The sequence below is a fragment of the Protopterus annectens genome, chromosome 17.part0 (genome assembly GCF_019279795.1).
Source record: "Protopterus annectens isolate FY-2018-M chromosome 17.part0, PAN1.0, whole genome shotgun sequence".
In the NCBI taxonomy this organism is placed as follows: Eukaryota; Metazoa; Chordata; order Ceratodontiformes; family Protopteridae; genus Protopterus; species Protopterus annectens.
The window spans coordinates 788,276,128-788,301,326 of NC_056751.1; the positions used below are offsets into that span (position 1 = coordinate 788,276,128).

The following is a 25,199-nucleotide window of genomic DNA, read 5'->3' on the forward strand; positions in this document are numbered from 1 at the left end:
TATCTATTTCTGGTATAATTTCATTTCCCGCTTGATGTTGATATGCTTCTGCTAAATTAAGCAGAGATGTCCTCTTAGACTTATTTTCCTCATGTTTCAAAACTTTCACTACATTTGGATCTTGTGAGGTCAGTAAATATGTGGGAAGTTCCAAGACTGCAGATCTATACATGTAATCTATTTCAAGGATGTCCATACCTCCTTCAGAATGGGGAATATCTAATCTTGGTATACACTGATTTTTATAAATCATTTGGTGAGCACGAAGCATCTTTCTTGTTTTAATAGCCAATCTATCTAACACTTTTTGGGGCCAGTCAGTTACTCCAAAACTATAAGTTAGGACAGGAAGAGCAAACTGATTTATAGCTTGGATTTTGTTCCTAGACGTCAATGCTGTTTTCAGGATCAATTTAAGTCTTCTAAAGTATTCCTTACTAAGCTTTATTCACATTTGTTTATTTATTTATTTTTTTAACATTTTTGTTGGGAATGAATGTCGACTAAGTTCCTGTAGAGTTTGTTTTCAAGGCCCGGAGGGAAATGTCCAGATGGATGTGTTTGGAATGTGGGTGGGAGGCCGGAGACCGGAGGAACACAGCACTGAGAGAAAACAAACTCCACAGAAGGCACCCCAGCCGAGGTCAGAACCTCTTGCTGTGAGGTGACAATGTTAACCACTGCACCACTGTGCCGCCCATGTATTACTGCTGATCCTTCATCAATTCCCAAGTATTTATACACCCCCCTCTTGCTCAAGTTCTTTTATATCACATTCTCGCCCCAAACTGATGTTTTCATGGTGCTACAGTTTTCCTTTCTTAAAGGTTGCTTTTGCACATTTATCAAGACCGAATTACATTCCAATATCATCTGGAAAAGTTTTAACAACCTGTAGCTGTGCTTTCAGTTCCTCATCTGATGAGCTATACAGTTTTAAATCATTGACAAAGAGAAGATGGGAAGTCATTAGACTTTGTTGTTTTTTAGAAGCCAATTTGTAGCCATGACCTCAGCTGTTAAGTAAACAGCTTAATGGATTAATGGCAAGGCAAAATAGCAACGGTGACAGGGAGTCACCCTGGAATATCCCCCTTTGGATTTTTATTCCTGGGATAATAATCTGTCCTTTATCATGGCTTAACTGCAAAGTGGTCTGCCACTGTTTCATGGTTAATGTAATGTAATCAATCAGTGTAGGATGTACCTTATACATTTTTAAGCACTCTTTTATCCATGAATGTGGGATACTATCAAATGCTTTTTATAGTCAATCCATGCCATACTTAGATTCTTCCCTTTCTTTTAACAACAAATGATCCTTTGTTCCATATGACCTTCTTTTATTGCCCTTTTGTTCTATTGCCATAATGAGTTTTCTTATAAAGGACTATAAACTCTATTGGCATTAATTCCTATGTATAGTTTATATGTCGTCGAAATACAAATTATTGGTCTATAATTTTTAGGGTAGCTTGCAGGTTCACTCTTAAGTAAGAGCATTGTTTTTCCTGTTGTTAACCAGTGCGGTGTCTGTTAGGTACTGCATCTGGGCCTGGGGTTTTCCACTTAGAGGCTTTTCTCAACTTTGTCTTAATCTCTCTGGCTGTTATTTCATCCCATTTCATATCCTGTACCTTTAAACTTCTTATTCTTTCTTTTACTTCTTCTATCCATTTAGCATCTTTATTATGTTCCACAGGATCTTCATAGATGCTTCTCCAAAATGTATCTACTTCCTCTTTTTTCGGCGGTCTATCAATTCCTTTTACCTTATTTCCCAGTTCTCTATAAAATGTTTTTGGGTCATCAGTAAATTGCTTATTTTGTACTTTTCACTTATATTTATCTTCGTATCCTCTGAGTCTTTCCACCTGTTTTGAAATTTTTAGTTAGTTAACTCCAATAGTGCATAATAGATCCTGGTCTGTTCTAATACTGTGCATTGCTTTTATTACATCTACCCTTCTTAATATTTGTGTTGATCTGTTCTTATAATCTTCTAACAATGACACTTCTTGTCTTAGCTGCTTTATAGTTCTCTCTATTCAATATTTCCATGATGGTATTCGCTTTCACCCTCCCCCCTTCCCTCACTACCCTATGTTCCTGCGGTAGAATTTTATCACTTATTGATTTAGCAGCACAGTAATATATTCTGCTTACTTCTGTTATATCTCATGGATCTCTATGGACAGTCCTAATTACTAAGTTCATTTTTTTATCAAGCTTCTGACTTTTGGGGTTTTATTAACCTTCTGCAGTCAATTTCTCTCATTGATCTTGATATATCTGTCTATTACTCCTTTTCTTCCATAATGAAGGCACATCCCTTGTTTTCCATTTCCTGAGGGCATTCAATATAAAGTTTTATAACATCTTCTTGTGGCACATTCTCTTCAATGTCATCCTGGTCATCTGTTGTTCTGTCATATGGGAACTCACTGGTCTATCACTCCTCAACATTGACTGCATCAGAGTTTCCACAGTTTCCTGTTCCTTCCTTGATGTCTAGCTCCAAATTAATGTTTATACTGGTTTCCTGTGGAAGTTTCCAAAATATCTTGATATGGCACTTGACCAATTGCTTCCTGTTCCACTGATCTTCCCTTAATTTGGATATCCATTGCTCTATCCTGTTGTGGTGCTTCCTGCATTTGATTTTCTACACTGAATCCTTCTCTTTACAGTTGTTCCATTACCCCAGTTTCTATTTCTTTGACTTCTCCATTACTAATCTCTTTTTTCTACTTTTCCTCTTAGTCTTCTTATTTTTTGTGTTGTAAAGTTTTCCATATCCAGATTCCTTTGCCTATATTTTTTTCAAATATCTTTGGTGCTGCTCTTTTTGTATTGGTTAGTTTTTCTTTCTCCTTTGCTTAAATATTACACCACATTAAATTTCTTTTCCTTTCCCTGTCCATATTCCTTCTCCACGTCTCCCGATCTTCTTGCTTTTCCGTATTCTGGGGACTCACTCCATCATGCTGTGATGTAGACTGTGTTAGACCTTCTACATTAAATCCTTCACTTCGCAGGCACTCCATAACTTTAACTTCTATTTCTTTAACTTCTACTTTACTAATCATCTTTTCTACATTAAATCTTTGTGCTTTTAGTCTTTTTATTGTGAAATTTTCCATATCTGAATGCCTTTGCCTGTATTTTTCTTCGAATATCTTTGAAACTGCCTTCTGTTTATTAGTTAATTTGGCTTTCTCCTTTGCATAAATATTGCACCATATCAAATCTCTCCTCCTTTCCCATGTCCATATTTCTTTTTTATATTATTCAAATATCTCTAGGTTTTGTTGTTTATATTTTTCACTTCTTCAGAGGCTTCTTTTTCCAAAGAGATCAAAGTTTCTTGATCTATATACCGTTTTTCAAAAATCTGTTGTATTAATGAAAGCAAATTTTTATTTGAAGCTTGTGACAGTTTTTCCTGTGGAAGTATTTTTCTTTCCTCTAATTTCTCGCTTAATTGTTTTGTACAGCTTGTGTCTGGAGATTCTGAGCTTTTTACATAATAGTAACAATACATAATTTCTTTCTTATCCTCAATAATCCACTCTGTCGTCTTTATGGCTCTTCTTTGGCCATTTAATTTTTGTCATTTTTTTGTGGACTACTACATCCTTCTACAACAGGGGGGTCATCCTCCCCCTGAGCCTGGCCTGGCCTGGTCCCATTGTAGGATTATTTCTGTATTTTGAGGATTCTATACTGTCATTTTTTCCAGTTCTGGCACCAGTGCGCCTACCAGGATTGTGCACTTTTTCATCCTGCGTCTTGTGCACCCAGCTATCTTTTTTTTTATTTTTGATTTACTTCTGTCCATGATATATGCTATACAAATCCAGTCTATAGATCAGTGTCGCCTTGGTGAGATTTTGAGAAAAACAGGGTCCACCTCGCAAAGGTACTCACCAAGACTTGAGGATGAATTCAATTTCAGCACTACTACGCTCCTTTGCTTACTAATTTTTCATCTCTCCATCAAGACACATAATCTATCTCAAGTATTTTATCTCATGTATGGGTCCCCCTCATGTGATATATGGCATGATCCCAGTTATTCTCCTTAGGGGTCATACATAATTATCGACCATGGGATGGTAAGGCAAATCTTTAACCAAATGGGATAGGTTATTTCAAGCACAAAAAGTGAATTTGTGCTATGCTTAAAATGGTCCACTTGGGCAGCTAGACTAGTATGTACCTATGAAATTATGTCCATTTCAGAAAGCTTTGCCTGGGCCCCTATGAGGGAACAGTGCATAGGTTTATAGATAAGTACTAGGCTAACAGCCCTTGTGGGCCTTTTTAAGCCTAGCCAATTTCCTTTTCAAAGGTGAGAATCTAACCCCATACCTTTATTTATTTTACATTTGTTGACCGGGCTGGTCTAATATATATATATATATATATATATATATATATATATATATATATATATATATATGCCCATATATGCATATGTGCATATGTCATATGTGATATATGTCCATTTTCAGTAGTGGCCTGGGGAGATAATCTCCAAGACATGATAAAATACAAATACAAGTACAAACAACAAAAAGCAGATTTTGTAATAAAAAATAGCAAATATAATAAAAATAATCAAACAATGGTAACATGTTTAGTAAAGCAAAGAGGTTAGCATAGGGTGTGCAAAGAGGGCAAGAGTCATAAACAGTGCAAATTGAAGGTACAGGGACATCGTACAGGTAAAGTCAATAGTAGAGAAAGGAAGTCAGTTGTGTAGTGATGTTACTAAGAATTTACTTGAAAAAAAGGTATGTATAGAAGAGTGAAATAGTGTAAAAAAGGGAGACATGAGAAAAATATAATAAGAAGGAAGATGTAACAGTGGATAGTAAGCACAGGACAGGCTGGGTCCAGTTTAAAGAGATAGATGACTAGTCTGGTTTGGTACAGGGGCATAGCCAGGATGATTTGAGGTAAAGTTTAAAGAGATAGATGACTAGTCTGGTTTGGTACAGGGGCAGAGCCAGTATGATTTGAGGTAAAGTTTAAAGAGATAGATGACTAGTCTGGTTTGGTACAGGGGCAGAGCCAGTATGATTTGAGGTAAAGTTTAAAGAGATAGATGACTAGTCTGGTTTGGTACAGGGCAGAGCCAGTATGATTTGAGGTAAAGTTTAAAGAGATAGATGGCTAGTCTGGTTTGGTACAGGGGCATAGCCAGTATGATTTGAGGTAAAGTTTAAAGAGATAGATGACTAGTCTGGTTTGGTACAGGTGCATAGCCAGTATGATTTGAGGTAAAGTTTAAAGAGATAGATGACTAGTCTGGTTTGGTACAGGGGCAGAGCCAGTATGATTTGAGGTAAAGTTTAAAGAGATAGATGACTAGTCTGGTTTGGTACAGGGGCAGAGCCAGTATGATTTGAGGTAAAGTTTAAAGAGAAAGATGACTAGTCTGGTTTGGTACAGGGGCATTGCCAGTATGATTAGAGGTAAAGTTTAAAGAGATAGATGATTAGTCTGGTTTGGTACAGGGGCATAGCCAGTATGATTTGAGGTAAAGTTTAAAGAGATAGATGACTAGTCCGGTCTGGTACAGGGGCATAGCCAGTATGATTTGAGGTAAAGTTTAAAGAGATAGATGACTAGTCTGGTTTGGTACAGGGGCAGAGCCAGTATGATTTGAGGTAAAGTTTAAAGAGATAGATGACTAGTCTGGTTTGGTACAGGGGCAGAGCCAGTATGATTTGAGGTAAAGTTTAAAGAGATAGATGACTAGTCTGGTTTGGTACAGGGGCATAGCCAGTATGATTTGAGGTAAAGTTTAAAGAGATAGATGACTAGTCTGGTTTGGTACAGGGGCATAGCCAGTATGATTTGAGGTAAAGTTTAAAGAGATAGATGACTAGTCTGGTTTGGTACAGGGGCATAGCCAGGATGATTTGAGGTAACGTTTAAGTCTGTTTTTGAAGAGTGATAAGGATGTGAGTGAGGAGAGGTCATCAGGGAGAAGATTCCAGGATGTACCTACAGTATAAGGGAAGAGAGAATCCCCAGCCCTGCAATTAGATTTGGAGGTGTGTACAAGAAGTTTGTGTGATGAGCATAAGGACTTCAGATTTTTATAGGGGGTGATAAGACAAGATAAACTAGGAGTATTAGAAGGTTTGGAAAGTATGTTGTGGGCAATGGTTAGTTGGCGAAATTTAATCAGGTGTTGTAGTTCTAACCATCCTAGCTGATTCAGATTTATACAATGGTGGATTCTAAATGGGTTTCCTGTTGCAAATCTTGCAATGTTATTATAGGACAATTCCAATTTGCTAAAGTTAGTCTTGGATAGATTAGTAAAAATTGGAGAAGCATAAAGGAGTATAGAGTTCAAATGAGTGTGACGTATAATAGTTTTGGCAGTAGGAGAATGGAATGGTTTAATCCTATAGAGAGTGCCAATTTTTTTGTTGACAGTCTTTATGGTATTGTTGATATTGATGTCGAAGTTCAGATTATTGTCGATGGTGACACCTAGAAGTTTGGTGGTAGAGTCTAGAGATATTATAGTACCATTGGTGGATGTCACAGAGAAATGAAGATGAGAGGACTTTTGAGTAGGAGTGAAGAGGAGGAGTTTTGTTTTCTTCGGGTTCAAAAGAAGGCAACGCTGAGTGAACCATTGTTCAACTATGTTGTTTATCTTCTGGGTGAGAGAGTGAAGGTCTTGGGAGGATGTAGCTGAGCATAGTAGTGTGGAGTCATCAGCATATTGTATGCAGGTGGCTTGGGGGATAGCTAGATGAAGGTTATTTATAAATATGGAGAAGAGGAGAGGTCCTAGTATGGACCCCTGAGGGACATCTAAGGTAACGGGTAGATGGGTGGATAGAGTGTTATGCCATAGTACTGCTTGCTGTCGTTTGACAAGGTAGGATTGGAACCATTTTATGGAAAGTGGGTCTAATAATAGAGATTTTAGTATGTTTATGAGAATCTGGTGGTTTACCATGTCAAATGCTTTAGACAGGTCAATAAATAGAGCAGAAGAGAGATTATTTAGGTTTTGTTGTTTGTTAATGTAATCAGTAAAGGAAAAGAGGGCAGTGGTAGTGCTGTGTGAGGCTCTGAAACCATGTTGACAGTTGGAAAGTAAATTTTTTTCAATTAAGTGGTGGAGTAATTGCCTGTGGATACATTTCTCCATAATCGTAGCTAAAGGAGAGAGTAGGGCAATAAGATGATAGTTTGATAGCTCAGTGGAGTGTCCACCTTTATGCAGGGGGATAACATGGGATACTTTCCATAAGGTGGGGATGTGACCTTCGCTTATAGTTCTATTGATCAGTATGGAAATAGGGTGGGCAATAGCCTTGGATGATAACTGTAGAAATTCAGAAGGCAGTTGGTCTGCAGAAGGACAGCATGGTTTCAGTTTATTCAAAAGGTTTTGAATAAGTGTGGCTGGGACAGGTTTGAACTGAAAAGGAGGGGGTGGGGTTGAGGTGTATGAAGGTAGTGTGAAGGTATTAGGTGATAGTTGACTAGCTAGTGTTTGGATAGCATCTGTAAAGAAGGTATTGAAGGTATTAGCTGTATGGATGGGGGTTTTCTGGTCTTTATTGTGAGGGTTTGGTGTAGTGGATTGACCTGGGTGGAGCAGCTGCTTAATGCTAGCCCAGCATTTTTGTGGGTTGTTGTGTTTAGGTTGTTGAAATTGTAAGTAGTAGTTTTTTTATCAGAAAGTATGGCCTTCTTAGTGTCATTTCTAAGTTGTCTAAAGCCGCTGATTAGGCTTCCGCAACAGTTTTAAACTTTAATTACCTTATCCAGCAATACGTAAGTGTTCGTGTGCAGACATTACGTACCTAGAGATCATTGGTGAGCCGTAAGTAACACTGAGCAGTTCTGACTGTTGTAAATGCTCGCTTATCTGTTTTCATTATGAAAAATACTCGACTGCTCTTCAAAATGTATGTATGTGGCTACTGACGCCATAGGCTTAAATAAAGAAAAATAGAGTGATTTTTCTGGCCGCTATTACTGTCTACATATTATTCATCCATTTTATTCAGTGCGACTTATAGATGACTACTACATAAATGTTGTACACTACCTCCTGATGCCTTAGGCTTACTGCACCTTGTTTTAGTGGAGTGTTTTTTTTTTGTCCTATATATTTAATTTACTTACAAGTCTGTGCTGTGCTTTGTAGTGGAATGTTTTTTGTCATACATATTTAATTTACATACTTGTCTATGCTGTGCTAAATTATACTGTACCCAGGTGCTGTCTATTGAATGTTACTAACGTGCTATAATCAATAACTGTATTGCTTGAACCACAGTGCAATGTCTAGAAGTGTGCTGCATTTCCTTGGCTAGATTGATTGTATTGATACTTTCCCTCCTGCTCTCTGCTTTCTACCTACCTTCCCCTTGGGATAGCTCACTTCTACTTGATGTAAGTTTTCCTTTTGTCTCCCCCTCCTTTCCTTCTGCTACTGTAGTGTTATTATTTTTAGGTTTAAAACTGCTCTTTGTATTCCTTTTCCTTACAGTGTATCCCAGCTGAATCACCTTTACCGCAGGTGCCTCCCAGTCTCTGCTTGGAATCCTGGCTTCCCACCCTTGAACGGACCTGTGACCACTTTCTCTGCCTCAGGAATCTCCTCCTTTCTGACTGTCTCTGGAAAATCTTTCATATAACTGCTCTAACCCACTCCGTTCGCCCTTCAGGCTCACTCCGCTCCCCTACCCTATCCCCAATTTCGTAGCTATATACTTCTATCACCACACCCCCTCCCATTATCACCCTACTACATACTACTTCTATTTAACAACCACACCCCCTACTTCAACAATTTCTTAATTAAGCTATTTTACCTTTTAGGTCCACTCCCTAACCTTTCAACACCTTACCCTGTATTGTATATTTTATAGATTCACTCTTACAACCACCTTTTATTTAGTTTTATGGCTCAATTCTTCCCTCAAACTACTTCATCTCACACAACACTTGCTCCTTCTCCCACCTTTATTCTTATACACCTCCCTCCTTCCCTCAACATACTCTCACTCCTTTTCTACACATCCTAATGGACCCAACATACAATTCGATATTCACAAACCTACTACGCTTAACTACAACTCTTGCTTCTCTTACAATTCCATACACACTAACCTTCTTTGAGCATTCTTCTCTTCCTGAGCAGCACCACCCCTACTAACAAACTCTACCTGTTTCTCACATAAACTCCCTCAAACATAGTAACATAACCGCCACCTCTATCTATATACTTCCAAAGTACCATAGATCTAGCCATGTTACTTACTTGCTTGGAAAAAAAATTCTAATAAATTACTAAAAAATCCTTAAGTTTGTACAATATCCTCTACAACACTCCCTATTAGATGGTGATATTCATCCAAACCCTGGCCCCAATACTAATATTCCCAATAGCCCACACACCCTAACATCTCCTACTATCACTACCCCTAAATAGACCATCTAACTCCTTCCTGATAGCTCACCTTAACATCCGCAGCATTAACAATAAAATTACCCACCTACATGCACTCTTAGAGGTGCACTCATTTGACATTCTCTGTATTACAGAAACATGGCTAAAACCCTCAACTCTGGACCAGGAGATTACCCCTCCTGGATATAATATCCTAAGATATGACCGCAAAATCAAAAAGGGTGGAGGTGTAGCCATTTTGTATAAATCTGAACTCCAAGTTTCACCCTTCAATGTGCTCCTACCCTTAGATACCAATGCAGAAACCATTAATGCCAAGCTACAAATCAACAACTCCAAATCTATCTATCTCATTTGCACATATCTCATCCCTGGAAATAATATTAATACACTTGAAAACATACTTAGTTACCTCTCTACCCACCTACCTCAGGAAACCATTGTGTTAGGTGACTTTAATATACACTGGGCAACCTGTAGTTCCCCTAATCCCACCAATCATATAAATCTTCGCGGTTTCTGACAGATAATAACCACTCCTACTGGAATCCATAAGCCAAGCAATAAGGAAACCACCCTAGACTGGATCCTTCTCAACAGCCATCTTGATACTTATAAACCAGGAGCTCTTCCTGACGATATCAGTGACCATATGCTAACCTATATCATTAAACAAAAAAATCACAGCCCTAATACTAATAATTTTAAATCCTCCCACTCCAAAAAATTATTTAATCTAGAGAGCTTCCAAAACAAACTGAAAGCATGTGACTGGTGACCTATGTTTCATCTTCAAGTTGATGAAGCAGTGACCTACTTTAATAGTAGATTCCTTCAAATCCTACACCCCCTATCGCTCTTCTCAAATAAGAACCAAAATTGCCCCCTGGCTTACAAAACATACTAGGCAAAAGATCCTCCTCAGAAATAAAATTTGGGTCAAATGAAGAGCCTCCAAAAGTCCATCAGATCAACTTTACTTTAAACAGTTAAGAAATGCCACCAAGAAAGACATTCTCAGAGACAAAAAAGAATATTACCTTCACCTCCAACAAACCCACCAACAAAAAACACAAAAATTCTGGTCAGGCATTAACAAACTTCTTCAACCAGGGTACTCTAAAACTCCTGCCCCTTCAGGATTCAACCATAACTCTAACCAGATTCCTGATGCCTTTAATAACTATTTTACTGAAGCCATTCTAACCCTACCTAATACTTTACCATATATTACCACTCCACCATTAAATACCAATAATACTCCAACTCCAACCTTCCTTATACAACCTGTACCCACATCCCTCATTTGCAACCTCCTTCAAAAACTTAAACCATGCACCCCTTCTGCTGACTGTCTTCCAGCAGAATACCTGCAAATTGCAGCTAAAGCCATTGCCTATCCCATCTCCATCCTTATAAATAGAACAATTTCAGAAAGCAAAATCCCTTCCATATGGAAAGTATCTCACATCATCCCTCTACACAAAGGTGGGTCATCTACCGAGCTCTCCAACTTTCGGCCAATCGCCTTGCTCTCTCCAATAGCTAAAACAATGGAAAAATGCTTACATAGACAACTACTTGACCACCTTCTCCATAACAATTTACTTACCAACTGCCAGCACGGTTTTAGGCCATTCCATAGCACAACAACTGCCCTGCTATCCTTTTCTGACTCCATAAACAAAATTCGTAACAGCAATACTTTCTCCTCTGCACTATTTATTGACCTTTCAAAAGCCTTTGATATGGTGAACTATAACATGCTTATTGACATACTAAAAGCCCAATCATTGGACACACAAGCATTACAATGGTTTAAATCCTTTCTTGAAAACAGACAGCAAGCAGAACTTTGGGATAATAATCTTTCTACTTCCCTCCTTGTGAACATTGGAGTACCACAAGGCTCTATTTTAAGACCTCTTCTTTTTTCATTGTTTATTAATGATCTACATACCAAAATTCCTCAAGCCACCTGCATACAATATGCAGATGACTCAACTTTAATTTGTTCAGCCAAGTCCATAACCTCTCTCCAGTCCCTCACCCAAACAGTATTTAACAGTGTTGAAAATTGGTTCATGCAACACTGTCTCCTTCTGAACCCCAAAAAAAACAAAATTATTACTCTTTGCTCCTTCTCATAAGTCACCTCAACTACACTTCACAGTAACCTCTAACAATGTAACTAACATATCCCCTGATGCTACAACCCATCTACTAGGAGTAACAATTGATAACAACCTTAGCTATGATGACCATATAAATTCTACAATAAAGTCTGTCAACAAAACACTAGGCACCCTTTACAGAATCAAACCCTTCCTTACCCCTTCTGCTAGAATCACTATTGCGATCAGAGGTAAGGAAAGTATGGAGGATTTAGCACTTGTTTAGTGTAGCTGTTAGTAAGGCAAGAACAGAGAGGGTCACAGAGATAGGAGGCTAGAGGCAGGGAATTAATGGATCCTTTGGAGAGGATTCAATATATAGTAACTTAGAGGATAAAGTGAATACTTAAGCAATAGGTAAGTGTTGCCACCTAGTGGAGAAGCAGTAGATGACAAGAGCACTTATAGCAGAGTAGGGAAAGTTAAAAAGTAATGCAGGGCCTAATAGTGGGGTAAAGAGAAGTCCGCAGAAGGCTGCTAGCAATTTACACAGTGTCTGTGTCTGTGAGGTGAACACTTTAACCATTATATAGTAAAACAAGTCCTGCTGACTGTAAAGCTGTGCACAACCACAAACCAAGTAGTATGAACAAAAATGTTGAACACAGCACCACCGCCATTACCGTGAAAGTGCTAACCTGTGTTCGAATAAAAGTCTATTTGGATTTTACACTGGTCTTTGACATCTGCTTTTTACTGGTTTGCTGTGTTCTACATTTTTATTCATACTTTACCCATTATGCTTACACCCCAACTTCTAACCATAACCATTACGTATCCATGCACAAGAAGCAGAGGTTATGAAATATTTTGAATGATATAGTAAGTGGCAGCGCTGTACAGTTTATTATTTTCATTTTTTTTCCTTTTTATCATGTTTTGTTCTCAACATGCAGTTATTACTGACAATTTACAAATGTATCTACTTCATCTCAGTCCATCAATCAGGAATGAAATCAAAACTCCTTAGACAAATTCAGTGTTAGGCTGTCAACCCTCTATGAGATATTTTATGATTAGTGGGCAACATTCCATTACCTAAGAAAAAGTACCTTTTACTCTGTTCTTCACATGACCAGTTTTAAAGTTATACTACTTATTTCACAAATACAACAACACAGTTGACAAACACACACACCCTTCCCTGGGTTTGGTAAGAGATATGATACAAGCCAAATAGCATGCCCCACTTTGTAAGGTTTTAACAAGTCTAGACTGCAGTCCTGTTCTGTTACTGTCTGTCTGGAGTTTACACATTTGGTCTATGTCTGTTTGGGTTTTTACGAGGCAATTTACATTTTCTCAGCTCCTCAGAAAGTTGTGGTTAATGGAATAATTCACGCTGTTCAAATATTACCTTCCTTTCAACCCTGAGAAGTTAGGTTTGTGCCTGAAAAGGGTCCCCTCTATAAATGAGCTTGTTTACTCAGTGAGGAAACATATAATTTGATTTAAAATAAAGAATGCCCAGTAGATGAAAAAAGTTCCCATACAGCATATGAATACCACACAGGTGTGCCCAGTAGATGAAAAAAGTTCTCACACAGCATATGAATACCACACAAGAGGGCACACCAAGATCACGTTCTTATCACTGACAACTGCAGGTCCTATTCACAGTCAGTGCTATGTGGTGGAGAAGGTCTGGTGTGTAGTATACCTGCATAACAAAGGTATGACCTATTCACAAAGTGTTGAACAGAATGGACACTATATATATATATATATATATATATATATATATATATATATATATATATATATATATATATATATATATGAAAAACCCAAATAAAAATGAAACTAGACAGCTGTTTCAGCAAAATTGCTACTTACCACCAGTCAGTCTGGAGAGTCACCATTACACAGCTGTTAAAGAACTACCCTGTGTAGAGCACCCACAATATCTTACACATTTAGAGATACTTATTACCCCTAGCCTAATATATATAAACCAGAAAAATGTCCAGCACTACAACACTACTCTGTTGAAACTGTCAAATTTGGTGGCTTCTGCAGGGCCCGCCCCACTGTAGATTTGATCTAGGACACTCCCCCAGTCCCATCTCTTTACCGCATTCTACCTAATAAACCCTTTCTGCACTTGCTTTTAGTCCTTTTTAATTTAATTACATTTTTCCAAACTGTGTGTGGACTAATATTGCTCCATACTCAAGTGTGCCAGCTTGCACTGCATGTGAATTGTTTTTACTACTGTTTTTGCTACTTTTCTGAAAAAAAAAAAATTCTGCTTTTACTGTATTTGTGTTTCTTCCTACTTTATTTTGCTTTTGCGTCATCTTAAAAGTACTCAGTTGTATTTATTACTGCTTCGTGTAACTCATTCTAAGCCTTTTAGTTTAAGCACTTGGGCTTCAGATCAGTTGTTTTACATTAAGAAGGTTTGTGGTCTGCACTGTAGTGGCAAAACAGGTAGCTTACATCCTTCTAAGTTGGGAACTGCTGACTGAGGGCTCAGTGTCTGTTATTCCAAAAGTGTATTAATTCTGGTTTAAGCACTTGGGTTTCAGGCCAGTTATTTTACATTAAAAGGGTTCGTGGTCTGCACTCTTGTGGGAGAAGAGGCTGGACTCTGCCCTTCTGAGCTGGGAATTTCTGGTTAAAGGCTTATAGTGCCTGCATATTTGAACTGCTTCTTAATGAAATTGGTACACCTTGTTTGCTGTAGCGTAGACTAGATCCAGGCCTGCTGAATCTAGCTTTGTTTGTATAACTTGAGCACTAATCCAGGCATTCTTTAAAGTATTCAACTGTATTTATTACTGCTTGGTAGTAACTTGATTAAAGTGTAGCTATCATTCTAAGTCTTTTGGATTAACCACTTGGACTTCAGACCAGTTGTTTTACATTAGTAAGGTTTGTGGCCTGCACTGTGGTGGCAGGACAGGTAGCTTACATCCTTCTAAGTTGGGAACTGCTGATTGAGGGCTCAGTGTCTGTTATTCTAAAAGTGTATTAGTTCTGGGTTAAGCACTTGCGCTTCAGGCCAGTTATTTTACATTAAGAAGGTTCGTGTTCTGCACTCTTGTGGGAGGAGAGGCTGGACTCTGCCCTTCTGAGCTGGGAATTTCTGGTTAAAGGCTTATAGTGCCTGCATATTTCAACTGTTTCTTACTGAAATTGGTACACCTTGTTTGCTGTAGCATAGACTAGATCCAGGCCTGCTGAATCTAGCTTTGTTTGTATGCTTGTTGTTTGTTTGCTTGTTATTTCCCTGAAACGCTAATTCCACCTAAAACACAGCTTTTCAGTGTTTCTGTGGATCCCTAGTGATATTTGCATTGCTTACTGTACTTATTTCCTTGTTTCACTTAAAAGAAAGTTACTGTTTGTCGTTTTTGCATTTAAGTTACCTCTAACACATTGCATTTAAGTTACCTGGCACTTGCTCACTAAAGCAATTATATAAGTCAGCACTAAAAAATTAAAAGCACTACACCCTCACAAACTCCCCTTGAGTACCTTGTTCCCCATTGGCCCTTTTTTTCAGTTATAAAGGAATTCCCAATACTATTCTAGCATGTCCAAAGGTCAGTTGTCAATCTCCTCTCCGGTCCAGCTGGTGAATCTGGGAATCTTGAGGCAATGTTACAACTGCCTCATGTCCACAGACAACAAATTCCAACATATGTGAGAGATGCATCCATATAGCAAAACTGGAGGCTAAGCTCTCTCAACTCAGTACTGGCGTAACCAGTCAGGAGGAGAAGGAAACCACACTCACTACAATTCCAGTCTCACATAGACCTACCACGACAGCAAACCAAACACATAAACACACAAAAACATACTCAGAGGCTCTAAATAAAAATCTGCCTAAGCAGCAGAGACCTCCAAAGCAGACCCCCAAGCAACCGCTACCCCAAAACAAAACACGTGCAACACATAGCTCACAAAGCCAGTGTGCTGAACAGTCACAGCCCTTAAGGCTAAACAACACACCTGATACACTTGTAATAGGTGACTCTATCGTCAGGCACACTGACGTCCCGCTCACCAGGCTGAACAAGGAGAAGGTCACGGTGAGCTGCCTGTCGGGCGCTAGGATCCGCCACATAACACAAGCATTCAGGTCACTCCAAGGCAAGTACAAATATGACTCAGTCATTGTCCATGCTGGTGTGAATGCCCTGAGATGTACCTCCCTGGCCTACATGAAAAGAGACATAGAGGAGCTCTCTGAGCATGTGGCCCAGGCTGGTACAACCCTGACCTTGAGTAGCATCTTACCCTCACCAAGAATGATGCCACAATATGAAGACAAGATGATCAATTTCAACAATTGGCTTAAGTATTGGTGTCATGCAAAGGGGATCCAATGCCTGTCAGCCTGGGATGACATGCTCAACAAGCCACGATGCTTTGCTAGGGACGGCTTGCACCTGTCAACCCTGGGCTTTCGGATATTGGCAAAGGCTCTTGCTACCCCATAGTGCCTTTTTTAGGCAAGGCTCAAAAGATAAACCCACCTCCATAGGTATCACAAGGGATAAGAAACTAAGAGTAATGCTACTCAATGCCAGAAGTCTAAACCTCAAGATGCACGCACTCGAAACTCTCCTTAGCATGGAGAACATCGATATCTGTGCAGTAACAGAAACCTGGTTCAAGGCTCCCGAGAGCACCCCAGCACTACCAGGTTATACCTCATACCATGCTTTTCGGCCCCAAAACTCGGACCGAACCACAAAAGGAGGGGGAGTATCAATATTGGTCAAAGATACCCACACCTCCAGGCTGGTGGCACAGCACGAAGCATCAAAGACTATCCATGTGCAACTAACAGTGGGTAAAACTGCCTTCCAGTTTATAGCCTGCTACAGACCACCCTCCCAAACCCAGGAACCCCACTCGGCCTTCCTGAGAACACTGGAAAATATGAAGGTCTCTCCAAACACCATTATATTGGGTGACTTTAACTACCTAAACATAGACTGGGAGCATTACTGTAGCTCCAACACCCTAGCCCAAAGGTTCCTAGAATTTATAAACTCAGATGCTATGGAACAATTTGTTACCACTCCCACAAGAGGGGAAAACATACTGGACCTGATCATCACCAACATGGGGACTCTATGCTCCAAACCAGAAATGTATCCTTCACTGGTAATATCAGACCATAAACTAATCTCACTGGATATTCACATCTCGACCCCACCTCCTGCCCAGAAAACAACAGTGAAAAACTTCTCTAAAGCAAATTTCACACTCCTCAAAACTGAAGTGGAATCCTTCAAAGCCCCCGGGCCTGTGGAAAATACGGCCCAGACCGCAGAATCCTTTATAAATGCATTCTATGAACACCTTCAGGAATGCATGGATCATGCAATCCCAAATAAAACCAAGACCCAATCCTCCAAAGGCAGACGTCCTGTCTGGTGGACCTCAGCCATAAACAAACTATACAATAGAAGGAGGAAGCTACTAAATGATAGAGCCACATCCCAAAAAGGGAAGGCATCTCTGATCAGTATTAGCAAAAAACTATGGGCACTCATAAAATCGTCTAAGGCCAGCTTCGAGAGAGAAATTCCACAGGACACTAAGGATAATCACAAGGCTTTCTTTAGTTATGTTAGGAACCTGGGTGGGAATTCCCAGATATGCTCGGAATTAGTCCAAAATTACAAAAAATACACCAAACCCACAGACATTGCCAACATCCTAGCTGACAGGTTCAGCGCAACCCCCCCCCCCACCAAAAGGGCAAATATCTATCCCAGCAGAGTGCTGCCCCCTGACATGTCAGATGCTCAGGTAAGAGTCGCCCTCTCCAAAGCAAAAAACACAGCATCAGTGGGACCAGACGGTGTCCCGGGCTGCGTCCTACATGAACTCCAAGAAGAGCTAAACCCAAACATAAAACTACTGTTCAATCTCAGCCTTACTACAGGATATGTACCAAAAGAGTGGTGTACAGCAACAGTTGTCCCTCTCCACAAAGGTGGTGCCTCAACGGATCCTGGAAACTATCGCCCCATAAGCCTGACTAGCTTGGTCTGCAAAGCTATGGAAAGGATAATCATGGACCTCATAAATAAGGATATTGGGGACCTACAATCACTGGATCCTACCAAGTTCGTCTTTGTTAAGGGCAGATCCTGCCTCTTAAACCTGGTTGATTTCTTTGAAACAGTCACCAAAGCCATTGACGAGGGGAAGGTGGTCCACACAGCCTACCTGGACCTCGCAAAAGCCTTCGATACAGTACCCCACTCATGCATTATAGATAAGCTCACCAGCTTAAATATAAACCCCTATGTCACTAGATGGGTTGCAAACTGGCTCAAGGACAGAACCCACATGGTTAGAATTGCTGAAGCCATGTCAGACTCCAAACCAGTTACAAGTGGCATCCCACAAGGCTCAGTCCTGGGACCTCTCTTGTTCGGTATATATTTCTCGGAGGTACAGGCCAACATGGAAGGACTGTGGCTGACCAAGTTCACAGATGACTGCAAACTGGGTGCCATAATCGACTCTCCAGCCGACACAAGCATCCTCCAAAAGTTCCTCATAGAAACAAACAACTGGTGCTAGAGCCATGGCCTCAAGCTAAAGGCCAAAAAGTGTATAGTCATCCCCTTTGGCAAAAACAAAGTGCCCACAAATTACCACATAGGTGGTAATCCATTAAGTACAGAAGAAGTAATTAGGGACCTGGGGACCCAAGTTGATAGCAGTCTCTCATTTGACAACCACGTGGCCAAAGTGGTTAGAAAAACATTTTATATAGCCCACCTAATCATGAAGGGATTCACATCTAGATCAGGGGAGGTCATCGTGCCTCTTTACTCATCCCTTAACAGGTCCATAATTGAGTACAATGCCCGTTTTGGGCTGTACCTTACCAGACACCTGCAGCAACTGGAAAGACCCCAAAAGTACCTCACCAAGAGGATCAAAGGGCACAAACAGATGCCATATGCTGCCCGGTTAAAGAAACTCCAGCTCTACTCAGTGGCATACCGCCTGTTCAGGAGCGATCTGTGCCTGACGTATAAAGCCATGTCCAACCCGGAATTAATGGACATGCTGCACCTCAGAAAATCCAAATCCCATTGAGCTACGTGCTCGAGAGACTTGAACCTCAGCACTGAAATAAATAGGACATACTGGAGGGACAGATTCATAACCCAGAGGCTCCCTTCACTCTGGAATAAAATCCCAGTCCAGGTTAGGCAGAGTCCCTCATTGACTCTCTTCAAGAGGAATCTTGATGAGTGGATGGGAGATCGTAGGTTTACCCCGGGTATCACTTCTGTGTCACTGTTAGACAGAGGCAGAGTATACTAACCTCAAAAAAGGGTATAGCAAAATTAATTTAAAATGGGTGGTGAAAGCCAAACACACTCTGGCTAGGCTTATAAAAGCCGTAGGGCAGATAGCCTAGTATGAACCTATGAACCTACAAAACACAGTAAAATATTATTCCCTTGTGAAGGAACTAGTGTCAAAATAATCAGTTTTAGCACCAAATCTAACAATTGTGGCAGTGCAGTGGAACGCTAATACGTTAACTGGAAACACGAAAAAGCTGCTGTTTAACTGAATACTTACTATGTAACTGCATCCTAATACTATTATATGCAATCTTCTCCTAACCTTTACCTGTTCCAAATTGTAAGCAGTCCTTACTTAAGTTGCCAAGGTTTTACGTTTATATAAATACTAATCAATTGCTATACTTGAGTATCTTGTTCAACCATCTCTACATGCAGTAGAGTCCTCTTTCCGTCCCAAGTCCATCTTTGGCATAGTTTGCTTCTGTAGCTGTTAAAAACACATTTTTTTGTTTTTGTTTTTTTTTTCCTGACGCAAACATTTGGCAGAACTGTTCTGAACATTCCTGGAACCCGCTAGAATGCGATAACCAATTGATAATCTAGATGCTATTAAGTAATAATAAAATACCTCACTTGGTCACTACAAATAAAAAACATCAACTATCAGTTAATTTATTTTTTTAATGAATCAACGCAATTCGCTATTGATAACTGATGGTTAATGTTTTTTTTTTTTTTATTATTTCTAGATTGTTTACCTTTTTACTTAACAGCCATGATACTTAATAATTTATTCAGGATGAAGTGGTCATGCCAGGCTCCACTTTATTCACCAGGTTAGTTACAAGGTAAGAAAACTAAAACAGCTCTATGACACAGCTATAAAACGTGAAGAACCTGTAATATCCAAACCTGCGACTGGAGCAAAGATAAGGCAGCAGATGGGGATTAAATTCATCGCATAAAATCCAGTGTCGCATCCAAAATTCATAGCAAAATCAATCCATAGTCTATTTCTTGTAGTCTTTGTTTATTTTTTAAGTAAGCGAACACAGGCAGTAATAGCGCTGCGTCCCGCCCCTCCCCAACGCCCAGCAGCAGCACCAGTGCACCACGCAGCGCTCTGGACTAAGGGAGATTCATCCGGCAGGTGGACAGCAGGAGGTGCGCACTGAAGGCTGCATACGTGTCTGTGCACCGGCTAACAGCAGCCTGTGCAAGCCTTATGTCAAGCGTTAAAGCGTTAACATAGGAGGAGTTAGCAATCCGAAGCGCAAAACTGGGTCACTGTCTGTTGACTTCAGTCCTCTGATTGTCCAGAAAAAACACACGATTTTATCAGGAACAGACCAAAAATATGAGGCAAAAATCTGGATATTCTGCGAAAAAACAGACAGTTGAGACTGAGGTATCTAATACAGCCAAGCGGTTATTCTTTTGCATCAGTCCAAATGGATACGAGTGTTTCCCAATGTTAGCAGAGACGACAACAGACATCCGCCTCGCCCTTGTAACATTACAGATGGTGCTACAGTGCTACTACAAAGCAGGAGGTCAGGAGAGGGGCGCCCTGACTTCACAACACACTCTTCCCGTGCTAACCCTGTAGACGTTACTGATGGCATCGCTTTAGGGTGGGTCTTTGTCCCTCCCTCCTCATGTTATCTTACCACCGCAAAGCAATGAGATGATTTTCAACAGTCTGCGTTATGGCTGGTCATGAGACGTACTTAGCAAAAGAAACAGGGACAGAACCAAAAACAATGGATGACACACGCCCAGATATCAAAGACCAGTGGCGTAACTACGTTAGAAGCGCCCTGAGGCAAACTTTTCCTAGGTGCCCCAACATCCCGGAACCCAAGCAATCGAGATGACTGAAGCCAAAGAAATCACATATAGTAGCACAAAAAATGCTTTATAACTTCCTACTAATAGTTGCATTAAAGACTTGTTTTATATCTTAATATTGTATGAAATAACCGAGGCAACTTAAGGTCAACATGTTTTTCTTTTACTGAAGATTTAATTTTAATTGGTGGACCACCAGGGTGGCTTGCTTTTAAATTTATTATATTTTGGTCTATATGGGTCTGACAATTCTATACATCTATTTGTGTTTGTCTAATTATAAAACTACTTTGTGAATGTGATGTTATACATGCAATATGAAATTTGTATATACTATATTTTTATCCTATCCTAAATTCTGTACTATATTGAGTGTTTTTAATGTTCATAATCAATACTGTAGACTGAATACTGCTGTTCATATTCAAAACAATATAATTGTACTGTCTTTGGAGCTTTTCTCCACTAAAACGGGCTCCTAGCCCCATCAGACTTTCCCAGTTAACAAATGTAATTAATTAAGTAATTAATTAATAAATAAGTGAATTTTGAGACTTCATCATATAGTTTTATATATATGCACCAAGTCATAATACAGAATGGTTGGATTCTAAAACAAACTATCCTGGACCAGTATCTCAAGCTATAAAGTCGAATGTTAAAAATGGAACGTTCATAATCGCTAATTTGACGATGTCGAAAATATGTCAAATTCATGCGGTTATGAAGGCGCTATGTAATGTCCGGTTTGTGTTTTGTTGGTGCGCAGCCGTGTTTGGATGTAGGTGTTATGTCAGGTAAGTGAGTGTTTTGTAAGGGTTTTGAGTGGGAGTTAGAGTGTGTGTGAGGGATTGGAGAATGTGTGTGTGTGAGTGAGCTTTTGTGTTGTGTTTGTGCGATCTCGGAGTTAGTATATATAAGTAGGGTGGGGGCAGCCCTCATTGGGTGCAGGGGCTTGCCCCTGCTTATGTATGTGTGAGTTGTGTATGTGTGTTGTTTTTTTGTTTATGTTGTGATGTGGCTGTTGTGTTGTATGTTTAGTGTAGTGTGTGCAGTGTTTTCGGTTATGTGGTTTCGCGGTTTTTGTTTGTCAGTGTTTTGTGGATTTGGTTTATAGTCTCGAGATACTGAAATTGATATTTCAGCATTTCGAGGTTATAAAGTGAATCCATATATATATATATATATATATAATATATATATATATATATATATATATATATATATATATATATATATATATATAATGCAGTAAAACCAAACAAAATACCCAGTGGTGCCTTCCAGATGGCTAGGTGCACTCAGTTCAGCACAAGGAATACAATAACTCTCACACACAAACTTGGCAACTACACAAAACAATGACTCTGTGACAATAATAAAATACCACATCCGGAATGCCATTATACAATGCTGAGTTGACAGCCATAAAGCATAAAATGTAATAAATGTATTAAACGATAACTATGTGCAAATAATACATAACTACATATTGAATGGTACAAAGTGGAAATTCACCAGAAGGGACCAATTAAAAACATTTAAAAATATTCTAGACCATCCTGAGAGGAGTACATGTGTACTCCTTGTCATTGTTGAGTGACTCACTATGGCAGTGAGACTATTATGCTAACTTGCAGCTACAAACTCTGGTGCTGCTTGGCTTTTGAGGAGTGTGGTTACCTATCACACACCAGTATGAGCAGATTCTGTCACTGAAAAGCTTTGCAGGGAAGCTCAGTAAATTACTTATGCTTCTGTTATATTTACAGCACATCTATTGTTAACTTACTTGCTTAGTCAAATTAATTCCTGTCTTGAAGCTCTTCTCTTGTTTTGAATAGCTGTTCCATTTCATTGAATTATATTTCAGTGTTTGTAAGGTATGCATATGACAGATTACAAAACATTGGTAATAATAATCTTCCTTCATCAGCTAGCACTTAACAGAACTGTTCCGCTTTGCTTTTTAAATCAGTCAAATCACATTTGATAAAAAAGAGACATCATTCAGTCAACAACAGTAACAGAATTACCTTGGTTGGGTTTAACACCTTCTGGAACTGAATACAACTGCTGGCCACTGATGTAATGTTTTCTCTCAGTCATCCAGAAATCTCGGTTTCAACTTTTGTTAACTGTAGCAGTAACATGTCTCTCGCGCCTACATTTGTTTCCCCTTGTGTGTAAATAAACCAAATGCAAGAGGGATATCACTCTGCAGAGCATGAGTTCCCTCCCAAACCTCATAATCCAGCCAAAAGAAACTAAGCCAGCGACTGTCCGACCATGTCTGAAACCCCGATCGCTCTACACGACGCCCGTGCAACGAAATTCAGCGAGCTGAGAGAGCTCTCAGCTCACTCCTCATTGGCCCTGACTGCAAGGGAAGCAGTTTGAGTTCCTCTGTTCTGTGCAGTAGTTGACCGCAGATGTCTGGGTATCCTACAGCACAGGTCGCTGGGTACCGCTTTTGCATTCGGACTGCCGATAAAGGCAGTCTGAATGAAATTTTGTTTCACGGATTCTTGTTTTTTTTTTTCTAGGTGGGAGGGCTGCAGACTGGGATTCTTACCACAGAATGATGGGCATTTACTAAATAAGCAAAGTACAATCCGTGACAACATCTGTCGGCCCAAAGCGCCCCCTGCTGCTTGGTGCCCTGAGGCAATTGCCTCACTTCGCCTATTGTAGTTACGCCCCTGTCAAAGACAGAACTGCATCATATAAATTGTGTCTGATTACGAACATTTCTGCTTAAACCGTAATATTTCTCATCTAAATGTTCTGTTACTTTACAGAAAAGTAGTGCTTTGGGGGTTAGTATATTGGTACAGTTCAATGTGTAGCCTAACTACCCAGGACGGGCATTTACTTGGGCTGCCCAGTTACTGACTGGGGGTGATAAAGTTGTGCTAAGCTCAGTAAAGAGTGATTGTTATGGATAGAAAATTGATTTGTGCCCTTTAGTGACAATTTGGGTCTGGAGGGAAGGCAAGTTGTAGGTCACTTGGCAGATGCAGTGGCTGGATTTTTTTGCAGCTATTGCAGACTGAATTTAACACGGGAAATCTAGGTTAATGCATTTGTCTTGAAATTATTGCTGCTGTCTTTATATATTCATAGGTGTTTACTAGGCTAACAACCCCAATGGCCTTTTTAAGCCTAGCCATGCATCCCAAATCTCTGACAAGTACTGATACCCTTGATAAGTGTAAGCATGGGCCTGGGAGAAGAACCATTTATAGGTTACCTGTTTGCATTAGAGACATAGCTGCCAAACCAGGGATGAATTTTCATTTTCCCATCCAATTGTCCAAGTTACACTTTGGGTTAGGGTGGAGCTCTGCTTCACATGAATGGGGAGCCTGTTCCATAGATGGGGTAGTCTCTGGGATACATACCTATCTCTCCAGCAAGTCCAATTTATATCACAGACAAGGATTAAGTCTTTAGAACAGGCAGCCAACTGGCTCACAGACAGAACCCACATGATAAGAGTTGAGGAAGCTAGATCTGACTCTAAACCAGTTACAAGTGGCGTTCCCCAGGGCTCAGTCCTAGGACCCCTCCTGTTCGGCATGTACTTCCCACAGGTACAGGTAAACACAGGAGGACTATGGCTGACCAAGTTTGCAGACAACTGCAAACTAGGGGCTATAATTGACTCTCTGGCTGATACAGACATCCTCCAAAAGGGTCTCACTGCAACAGATACCTGATGTCAAAACCATGGCCTCAAGCTAAATGACAAAAAGTGCATAGTCATCCCCTTTGGAAAAAACAAAGTACCCACAAACTACCACATAGGTGGTAGCCCCCTAAATACGGAAGATGTAATAAGGGATCTGGGGACCCAAGTAGGTAGTAACCTCTCATTTGGTAATCACATTGCCAAAGTGGTTAGAAAATCCTTCTATGTGGCCCACCTAATCACAAAAGGGTTTTCATCCAGATCAAAAGAGGTCATTATGCCCCTCTAAGCATCACTCATCACACCCATCATAGAGTACAACACCTCATTTGGGATGTACCTTACAAGACACCTGCAACAGCTGGAAAGACCACAGAAGTACCCAACCAAGAGGATCACTGGCCTCAAACAGATGCCCTATGCAGCTCGACTGAAGAAACTCCAGCTATACTCGGTTGCATACCGCCTACTCAGAGGTGATCTCTGCCTGACAAAGAATGCCATGTCCAACCCAGAATTGATGAACATGCTCCACCTAAAAAAAAAAAACATATCCCATCAAGCCACACGCTCTAGGGAATTAAACCTCACCACAACAATAAATAGGATGTGCTGCAGGGATAGAGTCCTGTCCCAGAGACTTCCCATGCCCTGGAACAAGATTCCAGTCTACATTAGGCAGAACTCCTCGCTAACCCTCTTCAAGA

At 40.0% G+C, this 25,199-nt stretch overlaps 1 protein-coding gene across 6 annotated transcripts in view; it reads right to left on the reverse strand.

Annotated features, from left to right (window-relative positions):
- LOC122791341 overlaps nt 1-20,806 on the reverse strand; it is an 829,676-nt gene extending 808,870 nt beyond the window's left edge. For all 6 annotated transcript variants that reach the window (XM_044059057.1, XM_044059056.1, XM_044059058.1 and 3 more), the window contains exon 1: nt 19,860-20,806. In XM_044059057.1, coding sequence (XP_043914992.1) covers nt 19,860-19,938 — 79 coding nt within the window. In that variant the 5' untranslated portion in view covers nt 19,939-20,806. The remainder of the gene's footprint in view (nt 1-19,859) is intronic.
- Between the last annotated feature and the right edge of the window lie 4,393 nt (nt 20,807-25,199).